We start from the raw sequence: 16,744 nt of genomic DNA, 5'->3' as shown, positions 1-16,744 counted from the left end.
CAATATCAACTGCCATGTTTTCTTAGTGAGCTTGCATTATACCAGCTTGCACTCAGTTATGGCGGCTGATAATCATTATGCTTATTAGAGTGACAACGTTTGCTGATGTATAAAATTATAGGGCTCACCCATTGAAACAAGACTCAAATTAAATCATTCAAACTTATAATTTTTTATTTTCATCCCGGGGATGGTCGTTGTTGATTTTATCTTAATGATTTACCGCACAAGGGTCAGCGTTTCATATATTTTGTTTAGCTTCCCTCGAATTAGTTTTCTCAATAAATTCAAAGAAAATTCGTATTTCACGGCAATTTCTAATCAAAATTCATTAATTTGAGTAGTGGATGCGTTTTTGAGCAATTATTTCTTATGTTAACTGTGATGACATAGCTCACCTTATAGCACCAAACATATTTGCAGGCATGCCTATAAGTGCCTATAGCTTATTGATTACTGCTCTCAAATAAAAGGCATAAGTATTGTAAAATTGATTCAAATAAATAGTATTACGATTGTTGAGGAAACATGTACGAGTCAAATGTTATCGAAGGATTAAATCTCGATTCTCGAATTCATTTACACGATTTTGCGGTAGAACTTCTCTATAAATAAATCCAAAATAAAGTTTTCCATTCAATTTTTTAAATATTACATCATATTGAGTGAAATTCTTCAGTACTATGGATTTCAAAGTTATTATAATAATATAATAATAATAATAATAATAGCGGTTTCAGCGTTTAGTAGGCCGTAGGCATGTCGCCGATTCTTAACATCGCAGAACATTCACAGCATTTTGCGGTCTCGAACTCACAAGTCGCTGCTACAATTCTGCTGTGCTTAACCGCCCGGCCTCCTTGCCGATTCTGACCAGAAACTGGCGCACAGAGCTGGGATCGAACCCGCGCCTCTCTATAGTGCGTCAATCTTGGTACTCTGAACTTTAACCACTGGGCCACCCTGCCTTTAGGTCATCTCATGGGCCTTTTTTATGTTCCAGAAGAACGGAGCGTTTAGTTAATTAGTCGAGAATTTAATTTACTGCAAATAAATAATCGTAAACATATACGGTTTTCTGGCTTTTTGGAAATTTGGGCAGTTTTCGCATGAAAGCAAAGTAGGATTTGTGTTTCAATGCCTTCTGTTGCGGAACGATTATTTTCTAAACTCAAACGACTAATTTACATCTACCGACTCTATGATACGCTGCTGAGAGATGCAGTCACTTGCAATCTCTTGGCCGCGTAGAAAAATAAATGCTTTCACGAAGAAAAGATTTCTCAACCTAAACGTTGAGAGTGCTTGGAACTGATAACCATAATTACTGAGCACTTAATAACCAATTTCTCTTAAGACTTTTTTTCGAGTAGTAACTACGTAAGTTGTCACCTAGCACGAATGCACCTGCAATATAAGAGGTTAGACTAGACCAGTGGTTCCCAAAGTGGGCGGTGCCGCCCACCTGGGGGCGCTGGAAAGATCTAGGGGGAAGATGGGGAAGGAAGGGGTCGTAGGGAGGTGGCAGTCCGAAGTTCCAAAGTTTGTTTGACGATAAATTTGTACAGAACACGTGCAGCACATGACTCCCAGCGAAGGATTTTTCACCCAGATATGGGTGTTTTTTAGGTTCTCCTGGGTTTACGTCATGGCTAAATTTACGGTCGTACTCGCGGCCGTAAATTTAGATTCAATGATAACGGCCGGACTCGCTGCCTTAAATTTGGGAGCGCTGCCGTAGCCCAAAAATTTGACTCTTAAATCAGCCCAAGAGCCAATGACAACCCTCTACATGCAATAGAAATAGTCAGCCTAACACATATGCAGCTGTTCTTACTTGCCTCATCTCGCCACACCAGCTTGAAACAAGCAATGCCTCAGCCCACAAGCTGATACTCCAAACTGATTACGCCCAATAGCTCCTACACCAATGATTTAAGCCCATACCTTCACTTCTTACAAATGCCGTAAGCCACAGGGTCCGCAGACCGCACCAGACTGCCGTAAATGGGAACGGCCCCGCACCTGACTGTCGCATCACCTTATCAAGTAATCATGTTGGCTAATTTGCTCTGCAGCATGCTTACGCACGGGGTGAAGTATGAAAATTATGCTGGTATTGGGCAATGCTGGGTTATTTCAGTCGTCCCGTAAATTTAGATTCTAAAAACTCAATGATCAAGGAATATCTCCCAAACTAATGAACTCAACTCGATGAAACTTGGTTCAAGCATTCATTAGAACCTAACGGTATTGTTTAGCTCATGAAAAAAATTTTGATTTTCGCCACCATTCGTGAGTTATATGGCGATATGGGCCAAAATTCGCAGTGGTCAAGAAATTTCTTCCAAACTACAGACCAGATTCGAACGAAATTTATGAAGTTCAGAAAAATGTCTAACGAGTAATTGAGTGAATTTGTTTTTCAAACCCCAAGTTCTATGGAATATAGGGAACTTTGATTAATTAGAATCTCGGTTTCATTGAACCAACCTTAAAATATCAAACGAGCGAACACGTGCTAATGCCCGGATCAATCTATTTTTGTTATTCGCTAGACCAGGTCACCCCATATCGAATATGTATGTATACTAGACGATCAAACAATTCCCAACTCACCGTGTCTCATCAACCTCGCTGCATTAATGCACTATTTTGAAAAGTACAAGAGACGCCGAATGTTTTTTTAGTACCGCACACTTCCAGTGTTGGTACTTGTTTTCAGTGACGACCTTGCCGCCCTATGAAGCACGCACGATCAAGCAAGCAGCGTCCTCTTGGTTAGACTCCGCCACGAGCCCTTTTTCTTCAGTGCCGACACTTCTATGTATATTGTACTCTAATGTTAACAGTGGGAGGAGAGCGCTATTTAGATGTCAACAGAGGGTCGAGAGCGTTATTCTGATGTCAACAGAGGGTCGAGAGCGTTATTCTGATGTCAACAGAGGGTCGAGAGGGTTATTCTGATGTCAACAGAGGGTTGAGAGTGTACAGTACCCGTCATCACATGGCCGAGGATTGTGAGCTAAACATTCAGCAACGAAGGAACATCGGTTCCTGGATGCTGAATATCTTGAAAAGGTGTTCGTCTCGACCACGGTATGGGGAAAGGGAAACGACGCTGGTCGAATACGTTTTGAACTCGTTTCGCTGGTCGAGCAAATTAAGGGAAACGACGCTGCACCACAACGTTGCCATGAGGTTAAATTTCAAATCGGTCTTTCTAAAGCGTAAATTTTCCAATATTATCGCAGTGCTTTAATTTAAGAAGTATTGTATTTAACAGCATCAAAGTTTTCATGATGCGTATCGTCCATTCATTCTTGTATTGTATCTAATTCAGTTTTACTGTACTCATGAGAAGGATATTTCAATAAAAAATTTCATACTTTTCCACGTTGATCTGTAAATGAAAATTTATCTTAAACGACCAACAATTGATTTTTGGACGCTCACAACAACCAATAATGTGAAGATGATTCGGGCATTGCGTTGCTTTGATCTCATTTTTCTGAAACATTTTATCAACAATTGAGAGAAGCGCAAGGACCAACTATTGAGGAATAAGGTAGAAAAAAATTATTTACGAACAAGGTCTCCAGAAGAATGAAATTTTCACAAGTAGCTGTGTCGCGGCAGTTCCTTGTATACACTGGCGAACCAAAAATAATAAATTGCGAAGCAAAGTGGAAAGAGCCAGAAGGGAGAACATACAGTGAAGGCCAGAAGAGAAAAGTTAAGCAGCAAGATGATTTTGAACGTTTAGTTGTCGAAGCTGACACAGGAAGCACTGCGCTCTTCACTGTATTGTTCAGAAATAGATAAGAGTGCTAATATTGGTGTATTTGGGCTTGTGTAGTTCCTTAACACAGGTTTGCTCGAACATCACGGCGCAATTATTAACAAGTCTTGTTCATCTCGATTTGACGAAGTAGATTATTTGTAGGATTTGAGGCCACGTGAAACTTTCCTCGTGGAGGAAACTTCATATTCAAACTTTTAAGGCCTACAAAAAGTCTAATTTGACAAATTGAGAAGAACCATAATTAATTTGTTAATAAGAATGATGCTCTGGTCTTCAACAACACCTGTATTGAATAGATGATGCTAACAGAGTGACTGTGAGAGTAAACTATTCCTTGGAGAAAAATATTCCTATAATATACCTCATGCCACTTGGGAGATGGCGAGAAGACGCCATCGCTCGCATCAGTAACAAGCTATGCAATCAAAATAGGGCTCTATCATATCAGTGTTGCACACATCAATTACCATTTCACTATTATTGACGGACTCGTGTATGCCCTTACTAATATTGCATCCTTCCCATTGCCAGCAACGTGGAGACGCCGCACTAACTACCGGCATCCCTTACTGATAGCGCAAAAAGGACCGGAAGCGGCAACAGAGGTCAGTAAATATTAATATCAAAAGCTAGAGAGCAGCAAGTAGGCTGGCTAAGAACCAACCCTGCCGTTTATCTCAGTGCATTTGTCCATTCAGTTTCAGTAACCACATATTACCAGCATTCAGGATCAACTTCGTGTTGACGTCACTTTTCTTTCGATGAAGTTCCCATTCGGCAAGAGTAAAATTGATAATTAGTTGACAATTCACAAGTTTATTTGTTTGTCAACTTAGTTCTCACATCGTCAGCCTACTTAAAACTTACACAGCCATTACCATCTCATAGGATGTAGCACAAGATATGGAACCACAACGACCGATGTAAATGGCCAACATAAAATCAATACCTATCGCCTTCGCTTTTAAAATGATAAAAGTGAATGGAGTTACATTGAACCTGCAGTATTTCAATCTCGTCAAAAAAAAAAAAAAAGATGAGACGAAGGAGTCAGTATCGACGATCACGTATGAAGTATAGGATTTTAGGTTCTAATGAGAATAATGGATGGATGCAGAATTGCAAACTTACACGAATTATTGACGATAGCGCCAATATATCTTGAAATAAAAATTACAAAAAAGCTCTGCGTAGATTAGAAGCTTACAAACCCATCAAATGAAAATAGTAATTTCAATCGTTAGTTTCTTTCTTTGCACATAATTCTATCTAACATCTCTAGATCGAAATCGGAATATTTTAAGGCGCTTCAACCCAGCTAGAGAAAAGCGCTTTGAAGCGGCAGAATCATGTCTTGTTCTGCAGCCGAATTTAAAAAATACCCAACTGCACAGGAGTAAGCATCAGAGATTCCAGCCAGATATAAAAAAATGACTCACTAATTTGAATATATAGACTAACAAACAATAATCAGTCTTCTATTAGAAAATAAACTGAACAATACAGTCAACTTCATGGCACACGTCTCATTACATTGCGATTGAAAATTATTCAAAATACATTCTTATCGCAAATTATTGTCTTCAGTTTAATGGAACTTAAAATAATCGAATGAAAATATTTTCAATCTTCAGATGAAGAGTACTCAGTTTTCTAGCGTTGTCTCACAACTTTCACAAGAATTCGGTCTATTACAACTGAACAGTGATCAGTAAAAACTGCAAAACATTTATTATGATCCAATAACACTGCCACGCACACATCGTCGATCCTCAACACTAGAACTTTATGTACAGCGACGTGAAAACGGCCATTAAAAAAACGTTAGACAGACACAGAAAATATAAATTCAATACGAAGCACATAACAATGATGAGAGAAGCATACAAAAATTTAATAACTGGATAATGTATGAGAAAATTTAAACTTTATGAAGAATTTCGAAGGCTGCTAGGATGGTAAAATTTACCTGCTACAAACAGTATAGGTAGTAAACAATGTAGTTAACTGTAAATTTTGACAATAGTTTTACAAATTTTAGTGGTAGCAATAAAATATTCAATCTTTTCACTAATTCAACTCGTACACCTGCGGCTAAAAGCAGAGATTCTGGAAAGTTACAAAGCACCTGCCATGAAGCCAACCAATGAACAAAGATGAAGAGACGCGAGCAGCAATGGTAGGTTCACTAAACAATCACCATCATTTAAAGGAAGCGCAAACTAGGAGGGGTTTTTTGTCCTTAAGTACTAATTGTTTGACACAAAACTTCTTTCTATTTATCACATTAAAGCTTAAATGGTTTGGACACATCATGCAGGAAAATTGAAAATTTAAACATTTGAATACAACAATTCTTGCAATTGATCATGACACAATGTAAACACTATACCTGAAATGAGTAACAAGGTACAAAACAACCACAGAAATTATTTTTCCCTGCCTTATAGGCCACTAAAGATAGGATTGACTTTATTCATATCATACAAAAGTACCTCAGACAATTTGGGTGCTTCTGCCTCAGCAGGATTTACAGCTTTACTCAACGTTTAAATTTTAGCTCACAATAAGTAGTGGCATGCTTATTATTCAAGATAAATAGAATCTTCGTTTGCATGAGTTATTGCAGAAATAAAAGTTAAATAGTACCTATCAAAAAGAATGCAATCACCTATAATATTTTTTTTCAAGTTGAAGTTTTTTCCAGGAATCATCATGCCCGGACAGCAAACGTTACTAGGAGGTCATCTCTCGGATGCACTGAGATGTTTTTTACGGCAGAGGAACACGCATTGCAGGCCTGCAACATCTGCAAGTAAAACACTATGAATATCACAGCTCACATGTAAACTAATAATAGATGCAGTGATCTAAAGAAAATTATGCACCAAATTGCAACCAAGGCTCAGCAGTATTAAGCAATTTATAGTTAGTAACATAAGATAATGATTTTTTTTTTGTAAAAATTCTTTCTTTGCTTACAAACAGCTCAATATAAAACAGCGCATTTTTTTCAACAGCAAATAAACAGCTCATTTTTTAATGCAAGAATCGAGTTTGATAACACCAAAGATGATGTATAATAATTACTAACAAGGGAGATAAGAAACTATTCTTTTTAAAATAAGGTATAGTCAACACATGTATTAAAGTGACACTAAAAACCTCTCATGGAAAAAGAAGAATCTTAATTGCCTCACCATAGAATAGTCTGAGACAAAGTGTGAAGGAGCAGCCAAAGCTTTTTCCACGTTAGCAATGTCTTTCAAAGCAAGGCACGGGAGTTGAGTGGGCACAGCTTGCTGTCATACACATACAATTGTCAGAAAAAATACAAGTGGATACTTCATTGATATATAAAAGCATATGCACATGTATTAGATATCAATTTGAATAGGTATATATATGTACATGCACATGTACTAGAAATGAATTAACACTAATGCAAAGATGAATCATTGAAAATTATTATTATCAAAAATAATATATAGACACCAGCTTAAGAGATTGAAGACAGCAAAAAAACCCACTTCCATCATTTGTGCATCTTCACTATTGCACTGGTAAACAATCAATTGGATAGAACTCATCAGTTCCATTATTTTTAATGATTAGTTTAGTTGCAAACAAATCAATCACAATATCTGAACAAGCATACCATTGAATTTTGAATCCGCTCAGTGTACTTTTTAGTACGGTCAAGATGGTCATGCTGGTCAGAGACTGTGTTGTCCATTTGAGAGACATCAATGATATTTCTGGAAGAGGACAAAAATTTTATTATGTGTACTCAAATAATAGATTTATTTTATAGTGTGTAAAGAATTTATTGCTCAATTAAATACATTCTCATCATTGAAAGAGAGCAAAAAAGTATTACCAGTCATAAATGAATGAGTGAATCAAGTATGAAATACAATTTTTAGAGTCGATTATATTGATATTTGATGTGGACATTACCTGACAGTTTCATCCAGAATTGCAGACAGAGCCTGATGCTCATCGCTTTTTTGGAGCGGAGAGCCAGCTTTGTACAAGCTGCTGGAAGCCCTGAACAAAGAATTAAATGCATTAAAAATGGTTACTAGGTTATTAATTAATAGGAATTGGATGGTGATGGAAAAGTATTGAAACATCATTGTAAAGATTGGAGACACTTCTTTCATAAAGTTGTGAAAAACTAGGTTAGATTAAATTTATTACAATTCTATTAAAGCTGTTTTCATCTTGCACTAAAGTTTTTTATTTTCTTATTTATCTTTTATTCTATCTAAAAAAGCTTATTCTTTTTGAAAACCAGCAATACCTAACTACAAAATTGGGCAGAAACCATCTGTAAATCAGACAACACCAGTGAAGCTGGCCAATTTCACCCATTCCAATGGCTCTTTCCTGATTTCTTCTGTGAAAAATTATAAAATGAAATTTTTTCACCTATATTTAAAAAATTCTATGTGAGATGATCCTTTCTAACTGCAATTCTAGAAAAATTCTCCCTGATATTCAAAATTGTCAGACACGTTTGTTGTATGACACTAAAAAATATTTTGCAAACTAGCACCTACTAACCATTATGGAATACTGGAGACAAATTTTCAAAATTTTTATGTAAAAAAAAATATTTATTTTTATTTTCATATAGGAAATTGGGCAAGCATCATATTAACAGATGAAATTTTCTAAAAGCAATAAATCTTATTTATGAGTGGATTTTGCCAAATTTTCCAGTTTGGCATATTACCACAAGTGGAAAACCAGACAGAAGCTATAGCATATATGTTCAAGATTCTGAATCAATAAAATAAAAATATTTAGAATTAGAATTAAATATAAAAGTAAGAATTACATTTAGGTCAAAAGATGAATGTCACCACCTTGAACACTACAATCATGTACAATATCCAAGTTCTTTCTAACTTCTAGTTTTTTGGTCCATTGCACCAGATCCTTTTTTCAGAGTAGGCTAATTACTTTGCATTTATATTTATAACTTGTAACAATGTTATTTATATAGTGTTCATTTCCATTCAGTACTTAGACTGAAGAAAGAACTGAATAAAGAAGCATCATCCCTTTCCTATCTACAGTCCAAGCCTCAGTATTGGCCAATGGCCATACACTTTAAAGTTTAAAGCTACCTTTAAGGCTGTAAATTAAAAAAAAATCTCATGCTCATAGTCAATTTCAATGTTATTTTAACCCATTCCTAATTTCCTATGGCCCTTTTCAAATTTGCTCAGTAAAAATTTTTACAATGGCATATTTTGGCTTAGGTACAATTTTCAAGTATGATTCATAAAATAATATTCTTGCCATGTAATATTTGGATTTAATCCTGCCAGATTGGCATTTGAAGAATTAGGTTATGGGCCTTATGGCTACTTGCTGGTTAGTGGTTAGGGTAAACGCGGTATATTCCGACACATTAAGGACGCATTGAGAAATGAAAATCTATAAAAAAACTGTATGCGTTACGTAACTTCTGTTGGCTTCACGTGACTCACAAAACACCGGACTACGCGTCAGCAACAATGAAACGTCACAAAATGTTGCCATATTTATTAAAAAGCCTTTAGAATGGAAACCTACCAAATCCCTATATTCCTTCACTGTGTGTGGCAATATTCGACTCAAATGTATGACGTCACCATTTCAACCATCAACGAACACATGGAACTAAAACAAAGCTTAATATAAAGGAAAAACTAGAGAGGTGACGGAATTACCCACGATGTCGGAATATACTGCGTTTACCCTACCACATACTCACTCGGATGTGACAGGATTAGATGTTCTTCTGACAGGGTCAGCCAGCAGTCTTGTTCTTTCATCAGCTTCTTCATACTGAAATGAACAAAAGTTGAAATAACTCAAGTGAGACATGATATTCTGAAATATTTAATTTTTAAGCATTTATAATTTACCACTGTCAAAAATCACTAGGTATTCAGTATTCACTAAGTGACCTAGCTGTCCTAGCAGGCTAGCTCGATAACTCTTCGACAAGTTGGAAATTCAAAATGCACACGATTCATACTCACAGGACGATCTTCATCCTCATTTTTACCACAACAGCAACCCATTTTGACGAAAAAATTAGTCATAAGGAATACTTTGCCGCAACCTAGCCTAGAGAATTTGAAGAAACAAAAACCCCAGCTCACGTGACTACCAGCTGCGTATTTTCATACGCACTAAAATTATACCTAAAAGTTGGAACTTCTTGAATCGCATCCAACTTATTTTTCTTGCATTTTTCCTATTATTATATGCAATCACCGAGTTATTTCAACAAAGAATTCGTGATTTCATACGTAATTAATGTTCAATCACATATCATTCATTTCTGCGAATAAAAAAATTAATAAAACGCATAAATTCCGTACCAAAATTCTATTATCGAAAATAATTTTTTATAAAACACATAGAGACCTATGTGTTAGCCTGTTAGGTTAATCCATAGTAGAACTACATAAGGTCGACCGACCCACGAGAAGTTCCACCTTGCAGTGTATCTCTATTGTGACGTCATTGAGATCGAGAAACGTAAACAATCCCTTGCCGGGCTGTACTCGATCGACAATTCTACGGACTCGCCAGCGGACTCGCCTGCGGACTCGCGCAACTGGGCCACTCATAATTCCTTAAATACTCAGCGATTCTGTATGAATTTTGGAATGTGAGTATTAATTATCGATACGCTGCCGCAGGAATTATTACAGATTTTTACATGAATTATTTTTTGATTAAAACCAATAAACGTATTTTTCAAGCAACTGGGCCACTCATAATTCCTTCAATACTTAACGGATCTGTGTGAATTTTGGAATGTGAGTATTAATTATCGATACGCTGCCGCAGGAATTATTACAGATTTTTGCATGAATTATTTCCTAACCTAACCTAACCTAATAATAAGTCATGTAAAGATCTGTAATAATTCCTGCGGCAGCGTATCGATAATTAATACTCATATTCCAAAATTCATACAGATCCGTTGAGTATTTAAGGAATTATGAATGGCCCTGCAGTTGCGCGAGTCCTCAGGCGAGTCCGTAGAATTGTCGATTGAGTCCGGGCTGTGCGTTAAGGTGCTTGTACACAGGGATAGTGCAGACGGCTAGTAAATCTGGATAGTGACGGTCGCTTGGTGACTATCCGGAAAGTAAGCCTGTACACACGAGGAGAGTAGAAGGTGCCGTTATCTTCTCGTTCGCGCCCGCCAGTGCGTCGTTAGAAGCCGTCAAGTGAGGTCTGCGAAGATGGATAGTGGGATCACCTTCAACAACTCGAGCCTGTACGTCGTTTTTATACTCTTTATTCTAACCATTAAAAATGCAACGTCGGGAACAACTAAACCCTGACTAATAAGGTCTTCTTCCAGTTTCAAAATACTCGTTTCTCTCTTCATTTTGTTAGAGTAACCGTCATGGCAAACATTCCACTTTGATTCATATTTCAAAGAATAATTGAATATCGTCTGGTCATGCCTCTGAAGCGGCTGAACCCCTATACACGAGGCTGGTAGCGTGGACAGTTCAAGCGCCGGATGAACTAGCGGCTAGTACTATCCCTGTGTACAGGCACCTTAATTACGTTCAGCCATGGGGCGGGTGAGCGGGTCCGGCCGTGAATTTGTCCGAGACGTGTTCTACTAGTTCAACCATTGTATAATCATTCCTTGTCCTTGTTCTATTTGTCTTGATTTTGATTCAACAAAGTTTTGCATCAAATCCGTTAATTAGTTTAAAAATATATATATTCTGGACACTCTGTGAATATTCTACGTCTCGGGCAATTTTTCATACAGATGGTTGCAAACGAAAGCAAAACCGAAAAAAGTTCGGAACCTAGACATCATTGTTAGCTGCTAATGAACACATGTGCAAAGTTCCATCGAGCTGATATTATAGTTTGGGATATATTTTAGGCAACTGTGTCCATGTAAAGTCCTAGGGGCCGGACGGAGGAACATCACAACATGAACAACTATTTATCAGATTTATTTAAGTCCTATTTTTAATCGTAAGACCCAAGATAATTGCACAGTTTAAACATAAACGGCGCATTTTATTAGCTTCGTATTATCGGATATCGAAAGGACTCATTTCACCGGCCGAACGACCGGCTGCAAAATTGTCCTTGAGGTCAACTCTGGCATGTATACATTTATCAATTCCTACTGCCACATAAATTTTTTAAATTAAACACTGAAATCACAAATAATCTTCTACAGTTGGTTCATAATAGTATTTTAGAACACTGAAAACTACCCAAAGCTTTTATTACCAAAAGCTTTTATTAAAGCAACGTGAATCCGAACTGTAATCGTTAGATGAATTAATGTGTGGAGATAAGTTAAACAATAATTCTAAGGTGGTAACATACGTAATGCCTAAATGAGTTTTAAGTTGGCAATGATTACTTATAACTTCAAATGGTGTGATCTAGATTAGGTTGCTAAATTTGACATCGAAATTTAAATCGTCAATACCTCTGTCATCGCGTCATTCGTCTCGAACTATCTCCTTTAAATGCGTCTGGAAGCATCTCAGCCAACACAGACAAAGGCAGAGGGCTCCACGAGATATTAATGGATAACTCTGTCCCTATTGCAAATACCTAATTTGTCAGATTTGATGGTCTAATTTGAATTGATTTTTACTAAATTTGAGCTGAAAATGTTATTATATCGAAACTGACGCTATTAATTAACAAGGAACAAGATTCTCGGAAATAGAAGATCGTTTCACCACGACAGGTCAAACTTGTTTAGGTGCTTCAGATGTATATTACTCCGCTCTATTTACATTCTTCGATAGTAAGTTTTTTTGCATTTATCTGATTATTCTCTATAAAAATTACAAATTCAGACGCAAATATGAAATATTTCATTCAATACTTTGAGTAGTTTTCATTTTCAATCTAAATATTTCTCGAAATAAGAGCATTAAATCAAACTGGATTCTGCCGCGTAATGTTATTCTACATCTCCCCCGACAGTCTACCTTGCAGTTCGCCACAAAGCTGGTATCGACCGCATTAGCCAAGAAGTGGTCCTAGAGAGTGGTTGCACGACAGAAATCGCCACGCTCAAACTATCGTTCATAATGCCGAGTAAAGACGCCTTGTGCTTCTTCCCTAATCAATCTTCTGCTTCATCCCAGCAAGACCTAGATGATTTAGTTTCACAAATTAAAGAAAAACTGAGAGTGAAAGCCAAGGCTCCATCCCATTCTAGTTGCACTGAGAAGATACGGTTACGTGCTTCGCCGTACAGCATTCCGTCGCGAGGCAGCAAGTGTGGCTGTTGTGACAGTCGACGGTGTTTGCACCGCTATCCTAACCACGCCAGCAACGATAATGGAGACGAGGTCACCAATTCAGGAAGATTAACGAGCGTTCTTCACAACTCTAGTAACTCCCGAACAGTCACGGATGACCCATACGAAGCGCTACAGGAGCTGCTGCGAGAGGGTGACCTAATTAAAGAAGCTGTGCGGCGTCTCAATGATCATTATTTCCGACCTAAAGAAAAGCCCAATTCTGTTTTCTATGATAGTGATGAAGAGAGAATTCCATATCCTTTTAATTTAGAAGTATAGCGTTGTAATTATTTTTTTAGAAATTGTGAAACCAAGCATTCAGAATCAACATCGAGACATCAGTTTATTTGAATTATAGGCTATGTCTAAATTGTATTTTTTTTTTGTTCAAACTGTTCTCTTGAAAATCAAAACATAGGTTTGCATTTATTATTCCTAGTATTTTTATAATGCATAGATATTATCTGATGTAATTATGGGTGAATTAAAAATTTCATTTTTTTCTTTTTTCAGTTATGTACTTGTAACATGCCTGCAGTTTTCTTCTATTCTATAAAACTGGATTTATCAAATTATAATTGTTAAGCAGTTATTTTGGAAATTTATAAATTATTCTGTTGAACAAACCAGAATCATTGTGTGATCTGAACCTCCTAGCTGTCTTGTGAAATTGTCAACTAGATAGGCTTGGCTGTTCAAATCCAATTATAGTTAATTGATAAATTTATCATGTACTGTTCTTCTTTCTTTAGTGCTAATATGGTTTGAGCTGCAATTTTTTCAATAGACCGATCTCAATTTTCTATATAATACTTCAACTCTTGTTCTATTAATCAAAGCTTTTATGTTAAGTCTCTGATGTACAAACTGTGCAGTTTAAAGGGTAAATTAGTATAATTTTTTTTCATCCCTGGAAACTGGAAAGATCTTCTATCATCTGATATAATTGTTGTATTTTTTTTTTTGTTTCAACTTGTATATTCAACATGTTTTCATGCTTGATGCTCATGTCTAAATATTTAATATAAATTCCATAAGTTCTTACCAATGTTCTAAGTTTATTTTTGAGTCACCAATGAATTGTTAATTTTCATTTCCTTAATTATTCTTAAATGTCCATACTAGTTGTTTCTGCAATGAATCTTTTCTGAGTTTTGTCACTTATTTCTTCTTGAAAATGTGCAGCAAGTGTGATGTTTGGTTTCATTGAAGGTGTCCCTGAAAAAATTTTGTTAGTGTCATTGCCAATGCTTGTTCTTGATAATCAGTATAAATTGATCTTATAACTGTAAATTTTTATATTTATCATTTGCTTGGCAATGACAACTAGTTAAGAACATATCTCATCAACAGCTCTCTTTCTGTCAACTTCACATGATTGTTATTGCATTGTTTTACAAAATTGTCTCATTGTTTCCCGTCATTTGCTATGAAGAGTTAAAATAATCAACTGTTTTATTTACATTCTTTACTTAGTCAAAGCTATTTCATTGTTTTCCTTGGGAATGATTCTGAGAATTTATAAGGCTCTTTAATTTATGTGATAAGGGTTTTAGCGATAATCATCCTGCCAGTGTAATAGTGATTATCAAAATGTTTTAGTTTTGGAAATAGATTGCACAGGATATAGCATGAATTTTGTGGGTGAAATTTTAGAGGAACTTTCTGTGTTTTGCATTCAATTGTATTTCAACAGATGGAATTCAAAACTAGATTATTAAATTGGACATTAATTTATCAAATGTAGGTAAAATTCTCCTATTATCTTGTCTAAAAGGAAAGAAGTGCATGAGTGATGATTAACAATATTTAATTTCAATAATTTATTGCTGGTTTTGCTTCACTGGGATAAACTAAGGTGGTGATTATGTGCTATTTGTTTCTACTTTAGATTGTTTTTCATGCATACATTGCATTGTAGGATCAAAGGTTGTGTAAGCTGTATAACCAATTTCATGGTTTGTTACCACTCTCTCCAGTTGAAAATATGTCGGCATGTTCTACATCTCAAATTCTCACTGTAATATTAATGTAAAAGTTATTGGTTGTGTACTTACGAACGGAGTTAGAGATTTCCATGTGAACAGACATGTTGTAAGAATACGTTAGCATGTTTGTGCATGTCACTGCCGCGTGTGTTAATGCTGCGTAGGCGTATGTCATGTAGACGGATTTGTTCCGAACTAGTACAATGAATTACCCTCTCATGTGTTTAGCTGACCTTAGTGAACCTCATAGCTTAATAAACATGATTGTAAATATTTTTATAAGTAAAGAAGATTTTCCAAGACCTCATTTTCTTCTCCGAAATGACTGAACTAAGAATATTTCTAAGATTCTTGTGATGTTATCCTTCGTTTTCTCACGTTCTCAACCAAGCATTGCTTCCAGTAAAGTTTAAGGTCAGTGTCAATGGCTTATCATCTGTACAAGAAATTTTAAACTGAGCGCTTACGAATAACGAGTTCGATTTGAAAGCATGACCGTACATAGACTTCTATAGATGGTTTGTATAATTGGGCAGAAGTTGTTCATTAACTCAACTTTCGTTTAAGACCACACAATATTTCTTATTAATAACTTTCTGATTGATATTCTCCATTCGGTGAATTAATCTTCTGGTAGGATTTGAAAGTTCAAATGTGGGCTTTCCTAAGGACATATTATTATTTACGACCCTCTCTAGATAAAGACACTCGTTTACTGTTGTCATGAGACGGACTCTGCAATCCTATATATATAGCAAGGAGAACTCTGAACAGACGCTGCTGATAACACATGGGAAAATCTCTTGTCGGTCTTCGACGAAAAGCGATGTTGTTCTGATACCCGAGTCTGTCCATCCTGTCACAACGAGCAGCGGGCGAAGAAAGGTTTCGAGTGCGTAACATGTAATTGATTGACTTTAGTATTGTGAAATTAAATCGTTCACTAGAATCAATATGAGCTAAGGACGACACCAAATGACCTCCTTCTAAATGTACGGTTAAATATTGTTTGTAAGGTTTACACATAATCTATTTATGCCGGATTGATTGACATATTTCCTGTGTGCACAGCAGCATTGTGGCTATGTAGGCCGCGCTGATGTAGTACGCTGCTCGCGAAGCACAGGTGTGAACTTATTCCTTGATCAGTTGTGATGCCTCGACCCTTGTATAGGCACAAGCGCATGTGCTCGAATGAAGACAAAGTTAACGCCCTCAAGTCCATTCCGAGGCTTCGGTTTATGGAATTACTTATCAATACAAGACATTACAGTGAAGAATGAGATAACTCCCTGAATATAATTGAGCCCTGCACGACGTAGACGTTATCAACTTAAATGACGAATAAGGCGATGAGAGATAAGATTGTTGACGCTTCAGAACATTTATTTGACGAGTCGACTGCAAATTGCGTATAACTTTATAAGTTATCTAATCACGTAGTATGATGAATACGGAAGACACGACCAGTCCAGGTTCTGAATGATTGTGCACATTTCAGGAAAAAGAAACCAATCGCACAAAACCTAAATTAATTAAAATTCCACACAAATTATTCATTCACTCAACAATCTAATAATTCCGGTTTACTTGACACTTTCTGCTCTGGTTTGCGGTACCACTTA

General features: G+C 36.4%; 2 protein-coding genes across 2 annotated transcripts; one reads left to right on the top strand and one right to left on the bottom strand.

Annotated features, from left to right (window-relative positions):
* Positions 1-4,605: 4,605 nt before the first annotated feature.
* LOC108679468 (ragulator complex protein LAMTOR1) lies at positions 4,606-10,012 on the bottom strand. The gene is made up of 6 exons (XM_018168085.2): positions 9,847-10,012; positions 9,576-9,649; positions 7,766-7,855; positions 7,464-7,563; positions 7,006-7,107; positions 4,606-6,614 (listed from the first exon to the last, which is right to left on the bottom strand). Exons 1-6 carry the CDS (start codon positions 9,907-9,909, stop codon positions 6,519-6,521), a joined length of 525 nt encoding a protein of 174 aa, XP_018023574.1. The 5' UTR covers positions 9,910-10,012; the 3' UTR covers positions 4,606-6,518.
* Positions 10,013-12,808: 2,796 nt separating this feature from the next.
* Positions 12,809-15,421, top strand: LOC108679457 (GSK-3-binding protein). The gene has a single exon (XM_047882948.1). The coding sequence runs from the start codon at positions 12,916-12,918 to the stop codon at positions 13,408-13,410; it is 495 nt and encodes a 164-aa protein (XP_047738904.1). The 5' UTR covers positions 12,809-12,915; the 3' UTR covers positions 13,411-15,421.
* Positions 15,422-16,744: the final 1,323 nt, after the last annotated feature.

Source organism: Hyalella azteca, unplaced genomic scaffold (assembly GCF_000764305.2).
Source record: "Hyalella azteca isolate HAZT.00-mixed unplaced genomic scaffold, Hazt_2.0.2 contig11680, whole genome shotgun sequence".
Lineage (NCBI taxonomy): Eukaryota > Metazoa > Arthropoda > Malacostraca > Amphipoda > Hyalellidae > Hyalella > Hyalella azteca.
The sequence above is the reverse complement of the archived record's forward strand: the minus strand, read 5'-3'. Positions and strand labels throughout refer to the sequence as shown.

Coding starts and splice junctions, on each gene's coding strand:
- LOC108679457 (XM_047882948.1), top strand. CDS start 12,916: ATGCCGAGTAAAGACGCCTTGTGCTTCTTCCCTAATCAATCTTCTGCT.
- LOC108679468 (XM_018168085.2), bottom strand. CDS start 9,909: ATGACTAATTTTTTCGTCAAAATGGGTTGCTGTTGTGGTAAAAATGAG. Junction 7,564..7,765: donor ATTCTGGATGAAACTGTCAG/GTAATGTCCACA, acceptor GTCCTCTTCCAG/AAATATCATTGATGTCTCTC. Junction 6,615..7,005: donor TTGTCTCAGACTATTCTATG/GTGAGGCAATTA, acceptor TTTTACTTGCAG/ATGTTGCAGGCCTGCAATGC.